The sequence below is a fragment of the Argopecten irradians genome, chromosome 3, assembly GCF_041381155.1.
Source record: "Argopecten irradians isolate NY chromosome 3, Ai_NY, whole genome shotgun sequence".
Classification (NCBI taxonomy): domain Eukaryota; kingdom Metazoa; phylum Mollusca; class Bivalvia; order Pectinida; family Pectinidae; genus Argopecten; species Argopecten irradians.
In genome coordinates, this window is record NC_091136.1 from 21,278,558 (window position 1) to 21,293,442 (window position 14,885).

The 14,885-nt window shown below is 37.1% G+C and overlaps 1 protein-coding gene across 1 annotated transcript; it reads left to right on the forward strand.

Annotated features, from left to right (window-relative positions):
- The first annotated feature begins 721 nt into the window (after nucleotides 1-721).
- On the forward strand, nucleotides 722-14,561 carry LOC138317832 (uncharacterized). Its single transcript, XM_069259750.1, has 7 exons — nucleotides 722-823; nucleotides 5,588-5,703; nucleotides 10,656-10,935; nucleotides 11,408-11,761; nucleotides 12,058-12,105; nucleotides 12,742-12,801; nucleotides 13,328-14,561. Exons 1-6 carry the CDS (start codon nucleotides 778-780, stop codon nucleotides 12,795-12,797), a joined length of 900 nt encoding a protein of 299 aa, XP_069115851.1. The 5' UTR covers nucleotides 722-777; the 3' UTR covers nucleotides 12,798-12,801; nucleotides 13,328-14,561.
- The last annotated feature ends 324 nt before the right edge of the window (nucleotides 14,562-14,885 follow it).

Here is a 14,885-nt window from a genome sequence, read left to right on the forward strand (position 1 = left end):
CTGACTTTTTCTAGTGACACGGTAACATGCCAATCTAATTGTCGGTGATTGTTACGTGCCAGATAAAGAATATCGAGAGGATTACCTCTGGGTATATATTCCTAGGTAACTAAAAGTGTGACGAACGGAAATACCGCCAGCCTGGCCCCGCCCACTCTCGACCCACACCCTTCATTAAACAAGCGTTATAAACACTGCGATTCAAATTAATTTATAGTACACTATAAACTAGATTACGAAGGCAGATGATCGAGTAAATCTAAATGGGGCCTGCTGCAGGGGGTTTCACTTACAATATTGGTATCATAAAAGGAATTCAATTACAGTTTATACAGATTATATCAAGCTGAATAGCTTTTAATTGTTTATCTTTTATAAAACTGATATTTCAGAGGGAACAAAATTAAGAATTTGTTTTTCGGTTATTTTGTTGTTTCAAGGTCATTACTAAGTAAATTTGAATCGGTGAACGGCCAATTTTCGCTAACAGTGGTAAACGTTTAATCAGAAAACAGATTGACTGATTTCAGATTGACTAAAGTTGAACTATTATACATTATGTACATTTTAATTTAAACGCATATGGTATATGATGCTGTTTAATTATTCTGAATACATCGATATAAAAGATTAACCCTTTTGGCGCCTCCTCATCTCGCTGCGTTGGTCATCTATATAAGATACAAGAATACCTGTATCCATTACAAAGTAAATGACCACAGCCCTCTCACCTGTGCTCCACCTGCTAAACATCCATTTCCTTAGACAAATACAGAGATGCTAATGTTTATCTTATTCGTTCTATTCCAAGTTCAGGCCGGTGGTAAGTATTTTTTATCTATTTCTGTTCATTTTTACTCTTTTTCATCATATTTATTTAATTTCGATTAATACATCTTATAATTTCATATTTCGATTTAAATCTGTCATTCTCGATCTAATAGCGAGAATTTCTTTCAATGAAATATAAATATTTATGTAACTACATAGATAATTATTTTAGTAATAAGCTTTTCATCCCCGATAAATTCTGAAACCAAGTTTTTTTCTTAATGTCATTACCATTTCGTGTACATGGATATATTTTGGTGTGGAATATTCAGCCAAATTTTACGAAATGTACCATGTTTCCAACTATTAAAGTTTCCTTTTGGTCTCTTGTCATAGCTGCTTAGTACGATCAATGTCAATCTGACAGATAGATCACTTTAACTAGCTAATGTCGTCTTGGCGTTAACTGTGAACCCCACACCAGACTTCAACTTACGAATATCTGGTAAAGGAATGACCTTACGTATACGAGTCGCATATCAGTGGAAGACCAGGTTAAAAGGAAATAATTACGAAGATATTATCAGGAAGATAACCATTTTATCAAAGGCCAAAAAAAATGCCCTACGCCCTAACACTAAGTAATTTAATTTTCGACATAATAAATTTGTATTGTTTTTAATCATAACAATTCCACCCCTACAGTTTTAAGCAAAACTTCCACATTCTAGTTCTCTATTAAATACATCGCTTTTTCAGTTGATAATTTTTGATAAAGATGCTTGATTGTCTTCCGAAATGATTTCTTTACCTGCCTATTTTTGATGTATTAAAGAAAGATGTTTGGTTAATTGCCAATAGAGATGATAAGGTATTGTTTGTTACTGCTATTATTCAATGATGTATCGATATATCTATATTATTCGTCCAGAGGTACACGAGGAGCCGCAGTGGTTCGTTTGTCCTTCTTTATGATACTTTGTGAAATCCTTTGAAGCCTATATTACTGTGATACTCCAAATTACAACTGCTCATTGTTTAGTGTCTTTGGCGGTGTTTGGTTTAGGTCTGTCTGTCCAATGTTACATGATAGCCAAATTGCGAATAGCCGTATTTTGTTTTATTTATTAGCCTATTATTAAGAAGAGCTTTTGATAATTTATTCCTCATCAAAAGTTTCATCAACATTTTGGGAATTTCGATATTTACAGTGCATAGGTTTTAATTTCATAGTACAAATAAGACCTAAAAATGATTTTTAGTAGTACTGCCAAAAATCACTATATTCAATCCGGTCATACTATGAAGCCAAGTTGTGGTCTACAATTTCAATTAACATATTTACAGAGTTATTGGTAACTGTAAAATGAATTATGACGGTTATGTCTTCATCTAAGCGTACATAAGGCATAAAACAGGATTTTTACATTGCATACATTCTGTCTCGTAACTCATATTTATAAGGCATTATACATGTTTGTCCGTTCTTTTGAATGATTTTCACAGCTTAATTGTCATCAAACCTGATGATTTTTAAATAGATTATTGAAGAAAATATAATTTTTCATTATAGAAAAAAGGTATCTAGACACAGTGTTTTCAGTGTTTAATATCCGTTTAATAGTAATTTCATCAACAATCTATCTTTCTGTCTGTGACCTTTCATCGTTGCACATCACCAAAGAAGAATGCCCGAGACACGACAATGGCTGATACAGCCGATGTGGACATGCTAATACAGGTCACGAACTTCCAGTTCGAATTTATATTACACTTAATTTATTGTGTCTCTGATTCAGTGACCACACTATGGGGGTGGGTGGGATGTTTAACTAGACACAGCTATTACAGACATCACACAATCGTTATACAGAGTTCATGGCCTTGTCTGAATGACATCACCCCTACTTATTTACATACCACTTCAGGTAATAGTGGATATTCACTGAAGCGTCTGTTATATTATAAAATCATCAATGTGAATTTGCAATATCTTTCCCGAATTGAAACAAAGCAAAACAAATTTTAACAGAACATCTATTCTATGAACATTAAGTCTGCGAAAAGGAAGTATAACTGTTATTTACATGTTATATTTAAGAAATCTTTTTATTTTTATTTTGTTTTCCTTTTTTTGGAAAAAAATCAAACTATTTTGAGGTACTCCACAATTGTCATCCAACGCATGTGATAGTTAAGGACATTACATACTTTCGAAGTTTGGATGGCTATACATTGCTTTATTCGATACTTTTATACGGCCTAGAAATAATAGTCATGTCAAGGTGGCCCTGCAGGTAGCGCATTAATATTTGTATCTGCTACCCCTATTGCATGATCTTAAAAGGCGACTAAATTTAGGATATTATTTTTTCTCTTCCTAACTGACTATCTTTCCTAATGCCTCCCTTGGCACCGCCTCACTTTTGGCCTTAAGTTGAGCGTTCGCCCTTGCGAGGATGGCTCTAGGTTCTGTCCCCTGACCGAGACACACCAAAGTTTATAATAGTTGTAGTTTCTGCTCCGGCTTAGCGCTTAGCAAACAGGGAGTTGGACGACTGGTTCGCCTGTTGTCAGTATAATGTGACCTGTGGGTTGTGTTGCTCGGTGTCTTCGGCGGCATGCTTCTGTGATATAGCACTATAAAAATGCAACAGTTCCACTATACAAGAAGACACAACACGAACATACCGCAGTCTCCCAAAACACGCACCTAGCACTTCATACACACTACACACTGCATACATGGGAGGCCGTCCTTACATGACCCTTACTATTAATAGGACGAAAAAATAATTAAACAAACAAACAAACAAGTCATGTAAAGGAAAGCCATTAATTGTCCATCGTTAAACTGCAACATACATCTGAAGTTCACCGCAGGAAAATGCACAGTGATCTGAGTTACAGTTTACCCAATTGGAACCGAAGTGTCCAAAGACCCGTTTTAGAGGTCTAGATTCAAAAACAAATATGTAATATCATTTCTCTGCATGGTACCTATATATTACTTAATGTACCCCAGGATGTAATATAGGAATTTTACCATTTTGTTTTATTTAGACCTCTAAAATAGTCTAAGGGCTCTCTGGTTGGCCAAATATAAACTGTAACTAATTATCATGTCACTGTGGGAAACTGACACCGTACATGTGTATCGATTTGACTTCTAACGCTATAGCTATAGTAACCAAATTAGTCCATATATGTCAGTATCATGTTGTCCATGATTTGATGGCGGTTATAAAACGCTGGACATCGTAAACCGCCCCAGTACATGTTGACGGACACGATTTTATAGTTGTTTGTGTATCAATAAGTATTTAGTTGTTTATATAAGTCGCACGAATTTTATGTCTGTTGCAAATTTAGTGACACTGGTTTGATAAACAAATTAGCATGTGTTCAAACATGTAGATGGCGATGATTCTCATAGGCCAGAAACAGTTGATTTTTCTCCTGATTTTTCAAAGTTTGAAGCAAATTAGTGTATTGTCAACAAATTTCAAAATGTATTTTCATTTATTAAAAACAATTCTAATAACATATTGATAAAATGAATTTTAGGCGGACCACTATTTTAATTGCAAATTGCACCTTTTCGTCGCTACTTCCAGAGGAATCACGTTTTAGTATATTGCAAAATTGGCGTCATATGATTTTTTTTATCATTTAGTTTGACTGTGAAGTTTCTAAATTGCTAACTAGATGGTGTGTTCTGTGTACCATCCAGAAGATGGTATACATTAATGGTAGATTGTGTAGTTATCGAGGCTTCCCGTGTTCTTATCTACTATTGTTTATTCCCGTGTTCTTATCTACTATTGTTTATTTATGATGGTCAATGTTCTGGTAAGCCTATTAGAGAGTTCTATCTAAAAGACAATAGATTATATACCATAACGTATACATACTTAACGATAGTCTTTGTGAAAATAACTAAATATTTCTCCTGGTCAGGTGATGCGCGTTGTAACTTAATAAAGACAACATAAATAGATTAAGTAAATATTGCGATGACACGAGAAAGACATATTTTGATAATGGTGTTTGTAGATATATCAGGATTGAAGGTTTTATTGGGGGTCTGTTGATAGAAGTTCTGGGTAACACTTTAACGGTGCCGCCTTAATATTTATGATGATTCGACAATCTCCGTCCGGACATGTCCACATGTAGTCTCCATACCTTTCAGGCCAGGCCACTTTAGCTGGTAACAACAAACATGAATACATCAATTTTTACTTCTAAATTTCAAAAATAAATAGTTTGGCCTAATTGCTCAAATTGTGTTTAGCCTATTCATCTTTCGAGCAACATTGCGCTGATTAGTGAAATTTCCATATCTCCTTTGCTGAAAAACCTGTGATTATATCTTTTCAAAAATCAGCAAATAGGAAAAGTTCTTAAAACCATTACAAAATTGAAAAATTTAGTATCAATAAAACAATTTCATCTTGCATTGAAAATTGTCGTTTAATTGTGATTAGCATAATCACCTATTGAACAACCGGGCACTTATCTTTGGTATTATTGTAAAAACATGAACAAGATAAATACTTGTGTTTTACTCTTTATTTTTTTTCGCCTGATCATCTCACTGTCAACATATTTGATATATGTACACAATCCAAATTGAGCATAAAAAATAACTGTTTCTTGATTCCAAACGTGTTTATTACGTTTCATAACTTCAAGTCATAATGCCAATTTTAAACTTCTTATGTTCATAATGTTGTCTGAAATCATAATCTTCCTTTTCAGTTTCTGTACCTGCTAACGTTGTTTTGAGTTTTCTCCATGTGTCTGTTTTCAGTTTTCGGGCAGACGGTGTCTCTGTCGGCGCCAATCAGTTTTGCGATTGGAGCGGACTTTTCTATGAGGTGTGAGCTCTCAGATACGACGGGAATATCGGACATAAATAGCTTTATGGTATGATAATATCAGAAATTATAAGGCTACTGACAGTGGTCTAGTCGAAATTGTAAGTTTTCAGGTTTAGTACGTGATATGTCGATTTGAATATTTAGGTTACAAGTTGCTCCTTATAGACTTCATTTTTGTATAAGGACCTTTTTCAAATTTCGATATTTGAATATCCGAAATTTCAAAGTATAGATTACTATTAATTTTTAAGTTTCTGATGGTACCATTAAAGGAAAAGCAAACTTCAAATATACGTTGTGATTCTCTCACAAATAGTAATAGGAATGTATCTTTATCGCGTAGAAAGTGCTTGTTTATAAGATAAGTATGATGTTTCAAAATCAAGTTTTGTTGTGTTACTATCTATGTCTATCATGTTACCATCTATGTTCTTCCTATAACCATCTATGTTCATCCAGTAACCATCCATGTCCTTCCTGTTACCATCCATGTCCTTCCTGTTACCATCTATGTCCTTCCTGTTACTATCTATGTCTTTCCTGTTACCATCTATGTCCTTCCTGTTACCATCTATGTCCTTCCTGTTACCATCCATGTCCTTCCTGTTACCATCCATGTCCTTCCTGTTACCATCCATGTCCTTCCTGTTACCATCCATGTCCTTCCTGTTACCATCCATGTCCTTCCTGTTACCAATCTATGTCTTTCCTGTTACAATCAATGTCCTTCCTGTTACCATCCATGTCCTTATTGTTACCATCTATGTCTTTCCTGTTAAATCAATGTCCTTCCTGTTACCATCCATGTCCTTATTGTTACCATTTATGTCCTTCCTGTTACCATCCATGTCCTTCCTATTACCATCCATGTCCTTCCTATTACCATCCATGTCCTTCCTATTACCATCCATGTCCTTATTGTTACCATCTATGTCCTTCCTGTTACCATCCATGTCATTCCTGTTACCATATATGTCCTTCCTGTTACCATCCATGTCCTTCCTGTTACCATCCTATGTCCTTCCTGTTACCATCCATGTCCTTCCTGTTACCATCCATGTCCTTCCTGTTACCATCCATGTCCTTCCTGTTACCATCCATGTCCTTCCAGTTACCATATATGTCCTTCCTGTTACCATCTATGTCCTTCCTGTTACCATCCATGTCCTTCCTGTTACCATATATGTCCTTCCAGTTACCACAGTCTTGTCCTTCCTTTACCACCATGTCCTTATTTACCATCTATGTCCTTCCTATTACCATCCATGTCCTTCCTATTACCATCTATGTCCTTCCTGTTACCATCCATGTCCTTCTATTCTTGTTACCATCCATGTCCTTCCTGTTACCATCTATGTCCTTCCTGTTACCATCCATGTCCTTCCTGTTACCATCTATGTCCTTCCTGTTACCATCCATGTCCTTCCTGTTACCATCTATGTCCTTCCTGTTACCATCCATGTCCTTCCTGTTACCATCTATGTCCTTCCTGTTACCATCCATGTCCTTCCTGTTACCATCTATGTCCTTCCTGTTACCATCCATGTCCTTCCTGTTACCATCTATGTCCTTCCTGTTACCATCCATGTCCTTCCTGTTACCATCCATGTCCTTCCTGTTACCATCCATGTCCTTCCTGTTACCATCTATGTCCTTCCTGTTACCATCCATGTCCTTCCTGTTACCATCATGTCCTTCTGTTACCACCATGTCCTTCCTGTTACCATCCATGTCCTTCCTGTTACCATCCATGTCCTTCCTGTTACCATCATGTCCATCATGTCCTTCCTGTTACCATCCATGTCCTTCCTGTTACCATCCATGTCCTTCCTGTTACCATCCATGTCCTTCCTGTTACCATCCATGTCCTTCCTGTTACCACCATGTCCTTCTGTTACCATCATGTCCTTCCTGTTACCATCCATGTCCTTCCTGTTACCATCCATGTCCTTCCTGTTACCACCATGTCCTATTCCTGTTACCATCCATGTCCTTCCTGTTCCATCCATGTCCTTCCTGTTACCATCCATGTCCTTCCTGTTACCATCTGTCCTTCCTGTTACCATCCATGTCCTTCCTGTTTCCATCATGTCCTTCCTGTTACCACCATGTCCTTCCTGTTTCCATCTATGTCCTTCCTGTACACCAGTCCACCATGTCCTTCCTGTTACCATCCATGTCCTTCCTGTTACCATCCATGTCCTTCCTGTTACCATGTTTCCTTCCATGTCCTTCCTGTTACCATCCATGTCCTTCCTGTTACCATCATGTCCTTCCTGTTACCATCCATGTCCTTCCTGTTACCATCCATGTCCTTCCTGTTACCATCTATGTCCTTCCTGTTACCATCCATGTCCTTCCTGTTACCATCCATGTCCTTCCTGTTACCATCCATGTCCTTCCTGTTACCATCCATGTCCTTCCTGTTACCATCCATGTCCTTCCTGTTACCATCTATGTCTTTCCTGTTACCATCCATGTCCTTCCTGTTACCATCCATGTCCTTCCTGTTACCATCTATGTCCTTCCTGTTACCATCCATGTCCTTCCTGTTACCATCCATGTCCTTCCTGTTTACCATCTATGTCCTTCCTGTTACCATCCATGTCCTTCTGTTTCCATCTATGTCCTTCTGTTACCATCCATGTCCTTCCTGTTACCATCTATGTCCTTCCTGTTACCATCCATGTCCTTCCTGTTACCATCTATGTCCTTCCTGTTACCATCCATGTCCTTCCTGTTACCATCTATGTCCTTCCTGTTGTTACCATCCATGTCCTTCCTGTTACCATCCATGTCCTTCCTGTTACCATCCATGTCCTTCCTGTTCCATGTCCTTTGTTACCATCTATGTCCTTCCTGTTAACCATGTCCTTCCTGTTACCATCCATGTCCTTCCTGTTACCATCCATGTCCTTCCTGTTACCATCCATGTCCTTCCTGTTACCATCCATGTCCTTCCTGTTACCATCCATGTCCTTCCTGTTACCATCCATGTCCTTCCTGTTACCATCTATGTCCTTCCTGTTACCATCCATGTCCTTCCTATTACCATCCATGTCCTTCCTATTACCATCCATGTCCTTCCTGTTACCATCCATGTCCTTCCTGTTACCATCCATGTCCTTCCTGTTACCATCCATGTCCTTCCTGTTACCATCCATGTCCTTCCTGTTACCCTTCCATGTACCTTCCTATCTTCCTGTTACCATCCATGTCCTTCCTATTACCATCCATGTCCTTCCTATTACCATCCATGTCCTTCCTATTACCATCCATGTCCTTCCTGTTACCATCTATGTCCTTCCTGTTACCATTTCCATCCTTATTACCATCCATGTTCTTCCTATTACCATCCATGTCCTTCCTATTACCATCCATGTCCTTCTTGTTACCATATATGTCCTTCCTGTTACCATCCATGTTCTTCCTATTACCATCCATGTTCTTCCTATTACCATCCATGTCCTTCCTATTACCATCCATGTCCTTCCTGTTACCATCCATGTCCTTCCTGTTACCATCCATGTCCTTCCTATTACCATCCATGTTCTTCCTATTACCATCCATGTCCTTCCTATTACCATCCATGTCCTTCCTGTTACCATCTATGTCCTTCCTGTTACCATCCATGTTCTTCCTATTACCATCCATGTCCTTCCTATTACCATCCATGTTCTTCCTATTACCATCCATGTCCTTCCTATTACCATCCATGTCCTTCCTGTTACCATATATGTCCTTCCTGTTACCATCCATGTTCTTCCTATTACCATCCATGTTCTTCCTATTACCATCCATGTCCTTCCTATTACCATCCATGTCCTTCCTGTTACCATCCATGTCCTTCCTGTTACCATCCATGTCCTTCCTATTACCATCCATGTCTTCCTTTACCATCCATGTCCTTCCTGTTACCATCCATGTTACCATCATGTCCTTTACGCTTTTTACCATCCATGTCTTCTTCCTGTCCTTACCATCCATGTCCTTCCTATTACCATCCATGTCCTTCCTGTCCTCTTACCAATGTCCTTCCTGTTACCATCCATGTCCTTCCTGTTACCATCCATGTCCTTCCTGTTACCATCCATGTCCTTCCTGTTACCATCCATGTCCTTCCTATTACCATCCATGTCCTTCCTATTACCATCCATGTCCTTCCTATTACCATCCATGTCCTTCCTGTTACCATCCATGTTACCATCCATGTTCTTCCTATTACCATCCATGTTCTTCCTATTACCATCCATGTCCTTCCTATTACCATCCATGTCCTTCCTGTTACCATCTATGTCCTTCCTGTTACCATCCATGTTCTTCCTATTACATGTCCTTCTTGTTACCATATATGTCCTTCCTGTTACCATCCATGTTCTTCCTATTACCATCCATGTCCTTCCTATTACCATCCATGTCCTTCCTGTTACCATATATGTCCTTCCTGTTACCATCCATGTCCTTCCTATTACCATCCATGTCCTTCCTGTTACCATCCATGTCCTTCCTGTTACCATCCATGTCCTTCCTATTACCATCCATGTTCTTCCTATTACCATCCATGTCCTTCCTATTACCATCCATGTCCTTCTTGTTACCATATATGTCCTTCCTGTTACCATCCATGTCCTTCCTATTACCATCCATGTCCTTCCTATTACCATCCATGTCCTTCCTATTACCATCCATGTCCTTCTTGTTACCATATATGTCCTTCCTGTTACCATCCATGTCCTTCCTATTACCATCCATGTCCTTCCTGTTACCATCTATGTCCTTCCTGTTACCATTTATGTTCTTCCTGTTACCATCTATATACCTTCCTGTTACCAATATGTCTCCTGTTACCATCCATGTCCTTCCTGTTACCATCTATGTCCTTCCTGTTACCATCCATGTCCTTCCTGTTACCATTTATGTTCTTCCTGTTACCATCTATATATATAATGTTACTATCCATATCTATCCTGCTACTAGCTATGTCTATCCTACTTACAGATCTACAGGGATGCTGACGCCGCCCTAGGTACCGATGAGTCTAAAATCGTCTCCGTAGACTACAATCGTTCGATAAGTGGCAGTGTTGTCCAATGGCAGAACTCTATGTTAGAATTGCGAGGAGCAGCTTCCGGTAATGTCGACGCCGTAGATTCCGCTTTTATCGAATTAAACCTGACTCAGAGCGTGTGTAACGACAGCGCTACCTATCGCTGCACTGCCTTCGTCACGACGGGAGGTGTAACTATAATTAGCGACGACCAATCCATCGGTGCCATAGGTAAAAAATATATATTATTCTTATTGATATTTCATAGTCAAAGACCATACACTCAACAAAAGTGTACATATCTCAATCCGTCCATTGTAATAGATACATCTTGTTTTCATTGCAAGTGTGGATATCTGTACTTATGCGGAGATATTGAGATATATCACCTTTGTTGGAAGTGTGTAATCGCGGTGCGCGGGACGAGGAACAGAATAGCTTTCCCAACCGGAAATTTGGATATATCTGTCCAACATAAGGGAAAGAAATACTTTATGTTTCCTGGAGGTGTGGATATTTTGGTTTTCTATAGAGAAAGAGATGTGTCAATTTTAAAATGCAGCGATGTAACTTGACGTCACTGATTTGATTCTTAAATATATTAAATATGACGTCATTTAATTGTTTGTAAATGCATATGTTCCTTTGATATAAAGGAAAAAGTAATAAAACATACTATGTCTGGTTTCCTTCTTTCAATCAGCATCCCCAGGTGAAATGAATGCAATAACGGCAACAGCGATAGAAGGGACAATAGATCAAAATGGGGTAGTAACTAATGAAACCATGCTGAATATCTCGTGCAGTGGCTCTGTAGGAAATCCTGCTGGAAACATCCGGTGGTGTTGGAAATTAGAGGGAGCAACTTACCAGGAAGTGACGTCAGGGATTACAGAATCTGTTGCAGTGGCTGCCGGAAATTGTCAGCTAGAGAGAACCTCCACGTTAGAATATAACGTGACAGACGCCGATACTATGACAATGTTCCTTTGTGAAGTTAACGGCACCTATGCTTGTGGTAGCGCCCCCTACAAAAGTGAATTCTCCATAACAACAGGTATTTATTTATTTTTTTGGGTGTGTGTCTTTTTTTCAGTTTTTAAATTTTCAAGGACTTCTTTTGCCAACAAGCAATTAAGTCAAGAACCATATTGGAATTTCAAGTTTAGGACTGTTATTCTATGCAAAATGTTCGTACAGTTTACCTATGTTTATCAAAAGTTTTCTTTCCAAGGAAGAGAGAGAAAGTAATCAGAGAACATCTTCCTTTTCTTTGTTCAATGGTCAGTGCTATGGTCCCTCCGTACTATTTACACCTTTCGCCTTTTGTCTTCAACAAATTGTTTATTTCAGTGCAAACAACAACGGATAACGGCGGGGCCAATGGATCTAGCAAGCTAAGTAAGTGTAACAACTGTCCATGTTTAGTTTTAAGGAGAATAACGTACGTATCATATAAGTATCGTTTCTGGGTACGTGTACATACAATTGTCCATCGTTCAGTAGACTTGATAACATACCTCGGTTCTATTCAGGCACTGTGTCTCGGGTGTTTAACTTGTGCATCAATTCAATCAATTTATTCCGTGGAAATGCGACAACATTGGAAATATACACAATGATATATATTACAAAAGAGATGGGGAGTGATTCATACCATAGATATTAGAAATTTTCAGACAAATAGCTCTCAACTCTTCATCATTTCTTAAAAGTACAATGAATAACGACACCAGTATTGTAATTCAAGTTTTGTTTACGCTTACCAATCTTAAAACGCTTGGTCTACTGTAATAATATTTTTTTCATAATGTAGCATTGTATTAAAGCTTTGAAAAATTACATCAAACCCTGTTGGTACGACACTTACATCAATTGCGTTGTGAGTATTCGTTTCTAGAATATAATATATACGATCTTTTTATATCAATAAATAATGTAACTAATTCAAATGCATAATTCCGAGATCTAGTTAAGGTTTATATCAGTTCAGTTAGCTTCAAAAGTGAAATGTTCTAATTTTTATTTTTCCTTCAGATTTTTGTGGATCAGCCATTTTGCTGGCAGTTTTAAGTATCGCCTGGTTATTTTGAACATGTAAGTATTTTTGTATTACCAGTGCATATGCATCTATAAGATTTAATGTAGATATATAAATGTTAATTTCGTTTATTCAGTGTAACAAAAAATATCAATGACTAGTATGGTTGAGACCGTCAGAAGATAATGGTGCACAAGGCTAGTAGTCATCAAACCATCTATTGGTTACTGCAAAATCTTAAAACATGTATCAAGCAACTTGAATTTCAAGCATTTCAGATGTTGTTGGTTTTTTTTTTTTTTTTTTTTTTTTTACTTTAAAATTCAAGATACATAATATTTGATTTTTTTTTTCATGATTCAGATATTTTTGAAAAGTTTGGTCGATGATAAAGCAAACATGACATCTGTGAACTGTTCCTGATATTTATTAATGATAGTAAAACGTGTTACCAACGTTCGTTAATGTGTTCGGCGTTTTATCAACAGCTATGATAATATAGTAATATATTTCCCGGGAAAAAAATCTCCGATTTACAGACAGAAGACAAAATTATACATTTTACGTTTTTCTGTGTTTCAGGAGAGGACATCAATGACGATGGCGTTTGCTGTAATAAACCTGATATATATCAAATGAATGACGGTTGTTTACAATAATACGTCACCAAACCAGCGGAGGTTACTGTGAAAGCAAATGTGATTCCCTTTTGTTATACCTCATCATTAAACAATATATGATATCCATTGTGACCCAGAAAGTCCAGTCCGGGTACGGATTGGTTAAACCATGACCTTTTAGAGATGATAGATAAGGTTAATTGCTGTTTCTATATACAAATCACTATAAAAAGTTATATATTTGTAAGTAAGTGTGCCTCGAAATTGATCAAGACAACTAGTATCGATGGATAACTAAGTGCTGAATACTCCTCCCCGGGACGATGATGGTATCACATTCTGAGCCATGACCAATGACCTGTCAGTACACTGTTGCGATTTTAACCGAGTTTTTTCGGGTTGTTCATTCTGATTTTTTCCATTATTCCTATAAACAAAACAAGTTTTATTTAAAGACGGCACAGTCAACATGATGTTAAGTTTAACTATACTAATCAATAGAGCCAAGGGAAGTTCGAACATTGATGAGGATTGATATCAGCATTCCGAATGCTTATCACGAAATAATCCGTGACTCTTGAAAGTTATCACGAAATTATTTTGACATTTCGAGTGGTTGTCATGAACATTATGGTTACTGTGGTGCGGTTTGATTCTTTAACTACTGTACATTTGTAAATGTTCAGTAACGCTGATGAGCACTACTCTTGTATCTTTATTGTCAGTGATATATGCTTCATGTTTGATGAATCATTTCAATTTATCACATAAATCTATTCATGAAATAGAAATAAAACAAACTTTTTACTATAGTAAAATTGTTTTATATTATGTCTAAAGAAATTATTATGCAGGTAAGTAATATGTTTATTTTATTTATTACATATCTTGACAAAGTTTGTTTATTATTTTTGTATTGAAATATATTTAATGTATGGTATATGTGCCTCGGTAGACCGACATATAAACACTTTGTCGAACTATTGCAATTTTGGACAATCTTTTACAATGGAAGTCCTTCGTTTATACGGCTGTCAATAACTTAGAAGAAATGACTATGTTTAACAGAATGCAAAACGATACAGATTCTAAAGATTTATGCTCTTTCATAACGTAATCACTCCACATGTTTTATGGTCAATAAGTCTAAAGTTTCCTTGAAATCTTAGAATGATAAACAATATGGTTCAGTTATATTTATGAGTTATGTCATTTTTGTGGTATCTCTGATAATGACCGTATAACACATGTAGCATTACACTGCTCCAAAACTTCAAGTTTTATAGATGATTTATATTATTATTTGTATGAATTTTGGTTCAGAATTCAGCATTTTCCTCCACTCTTTATCAGACTATAACCTTATCCATATACTTCCAGGAGGAATCCTACACTTTCAGTTAAATTCCGTTGATGGAATGAAATTCAATCTGTGTCCTTTATTTTTCACAAATAAGATGATACTATCTTACGAACGACGATATATATACATTAGATGCAGTTACACATGTAATACGAAG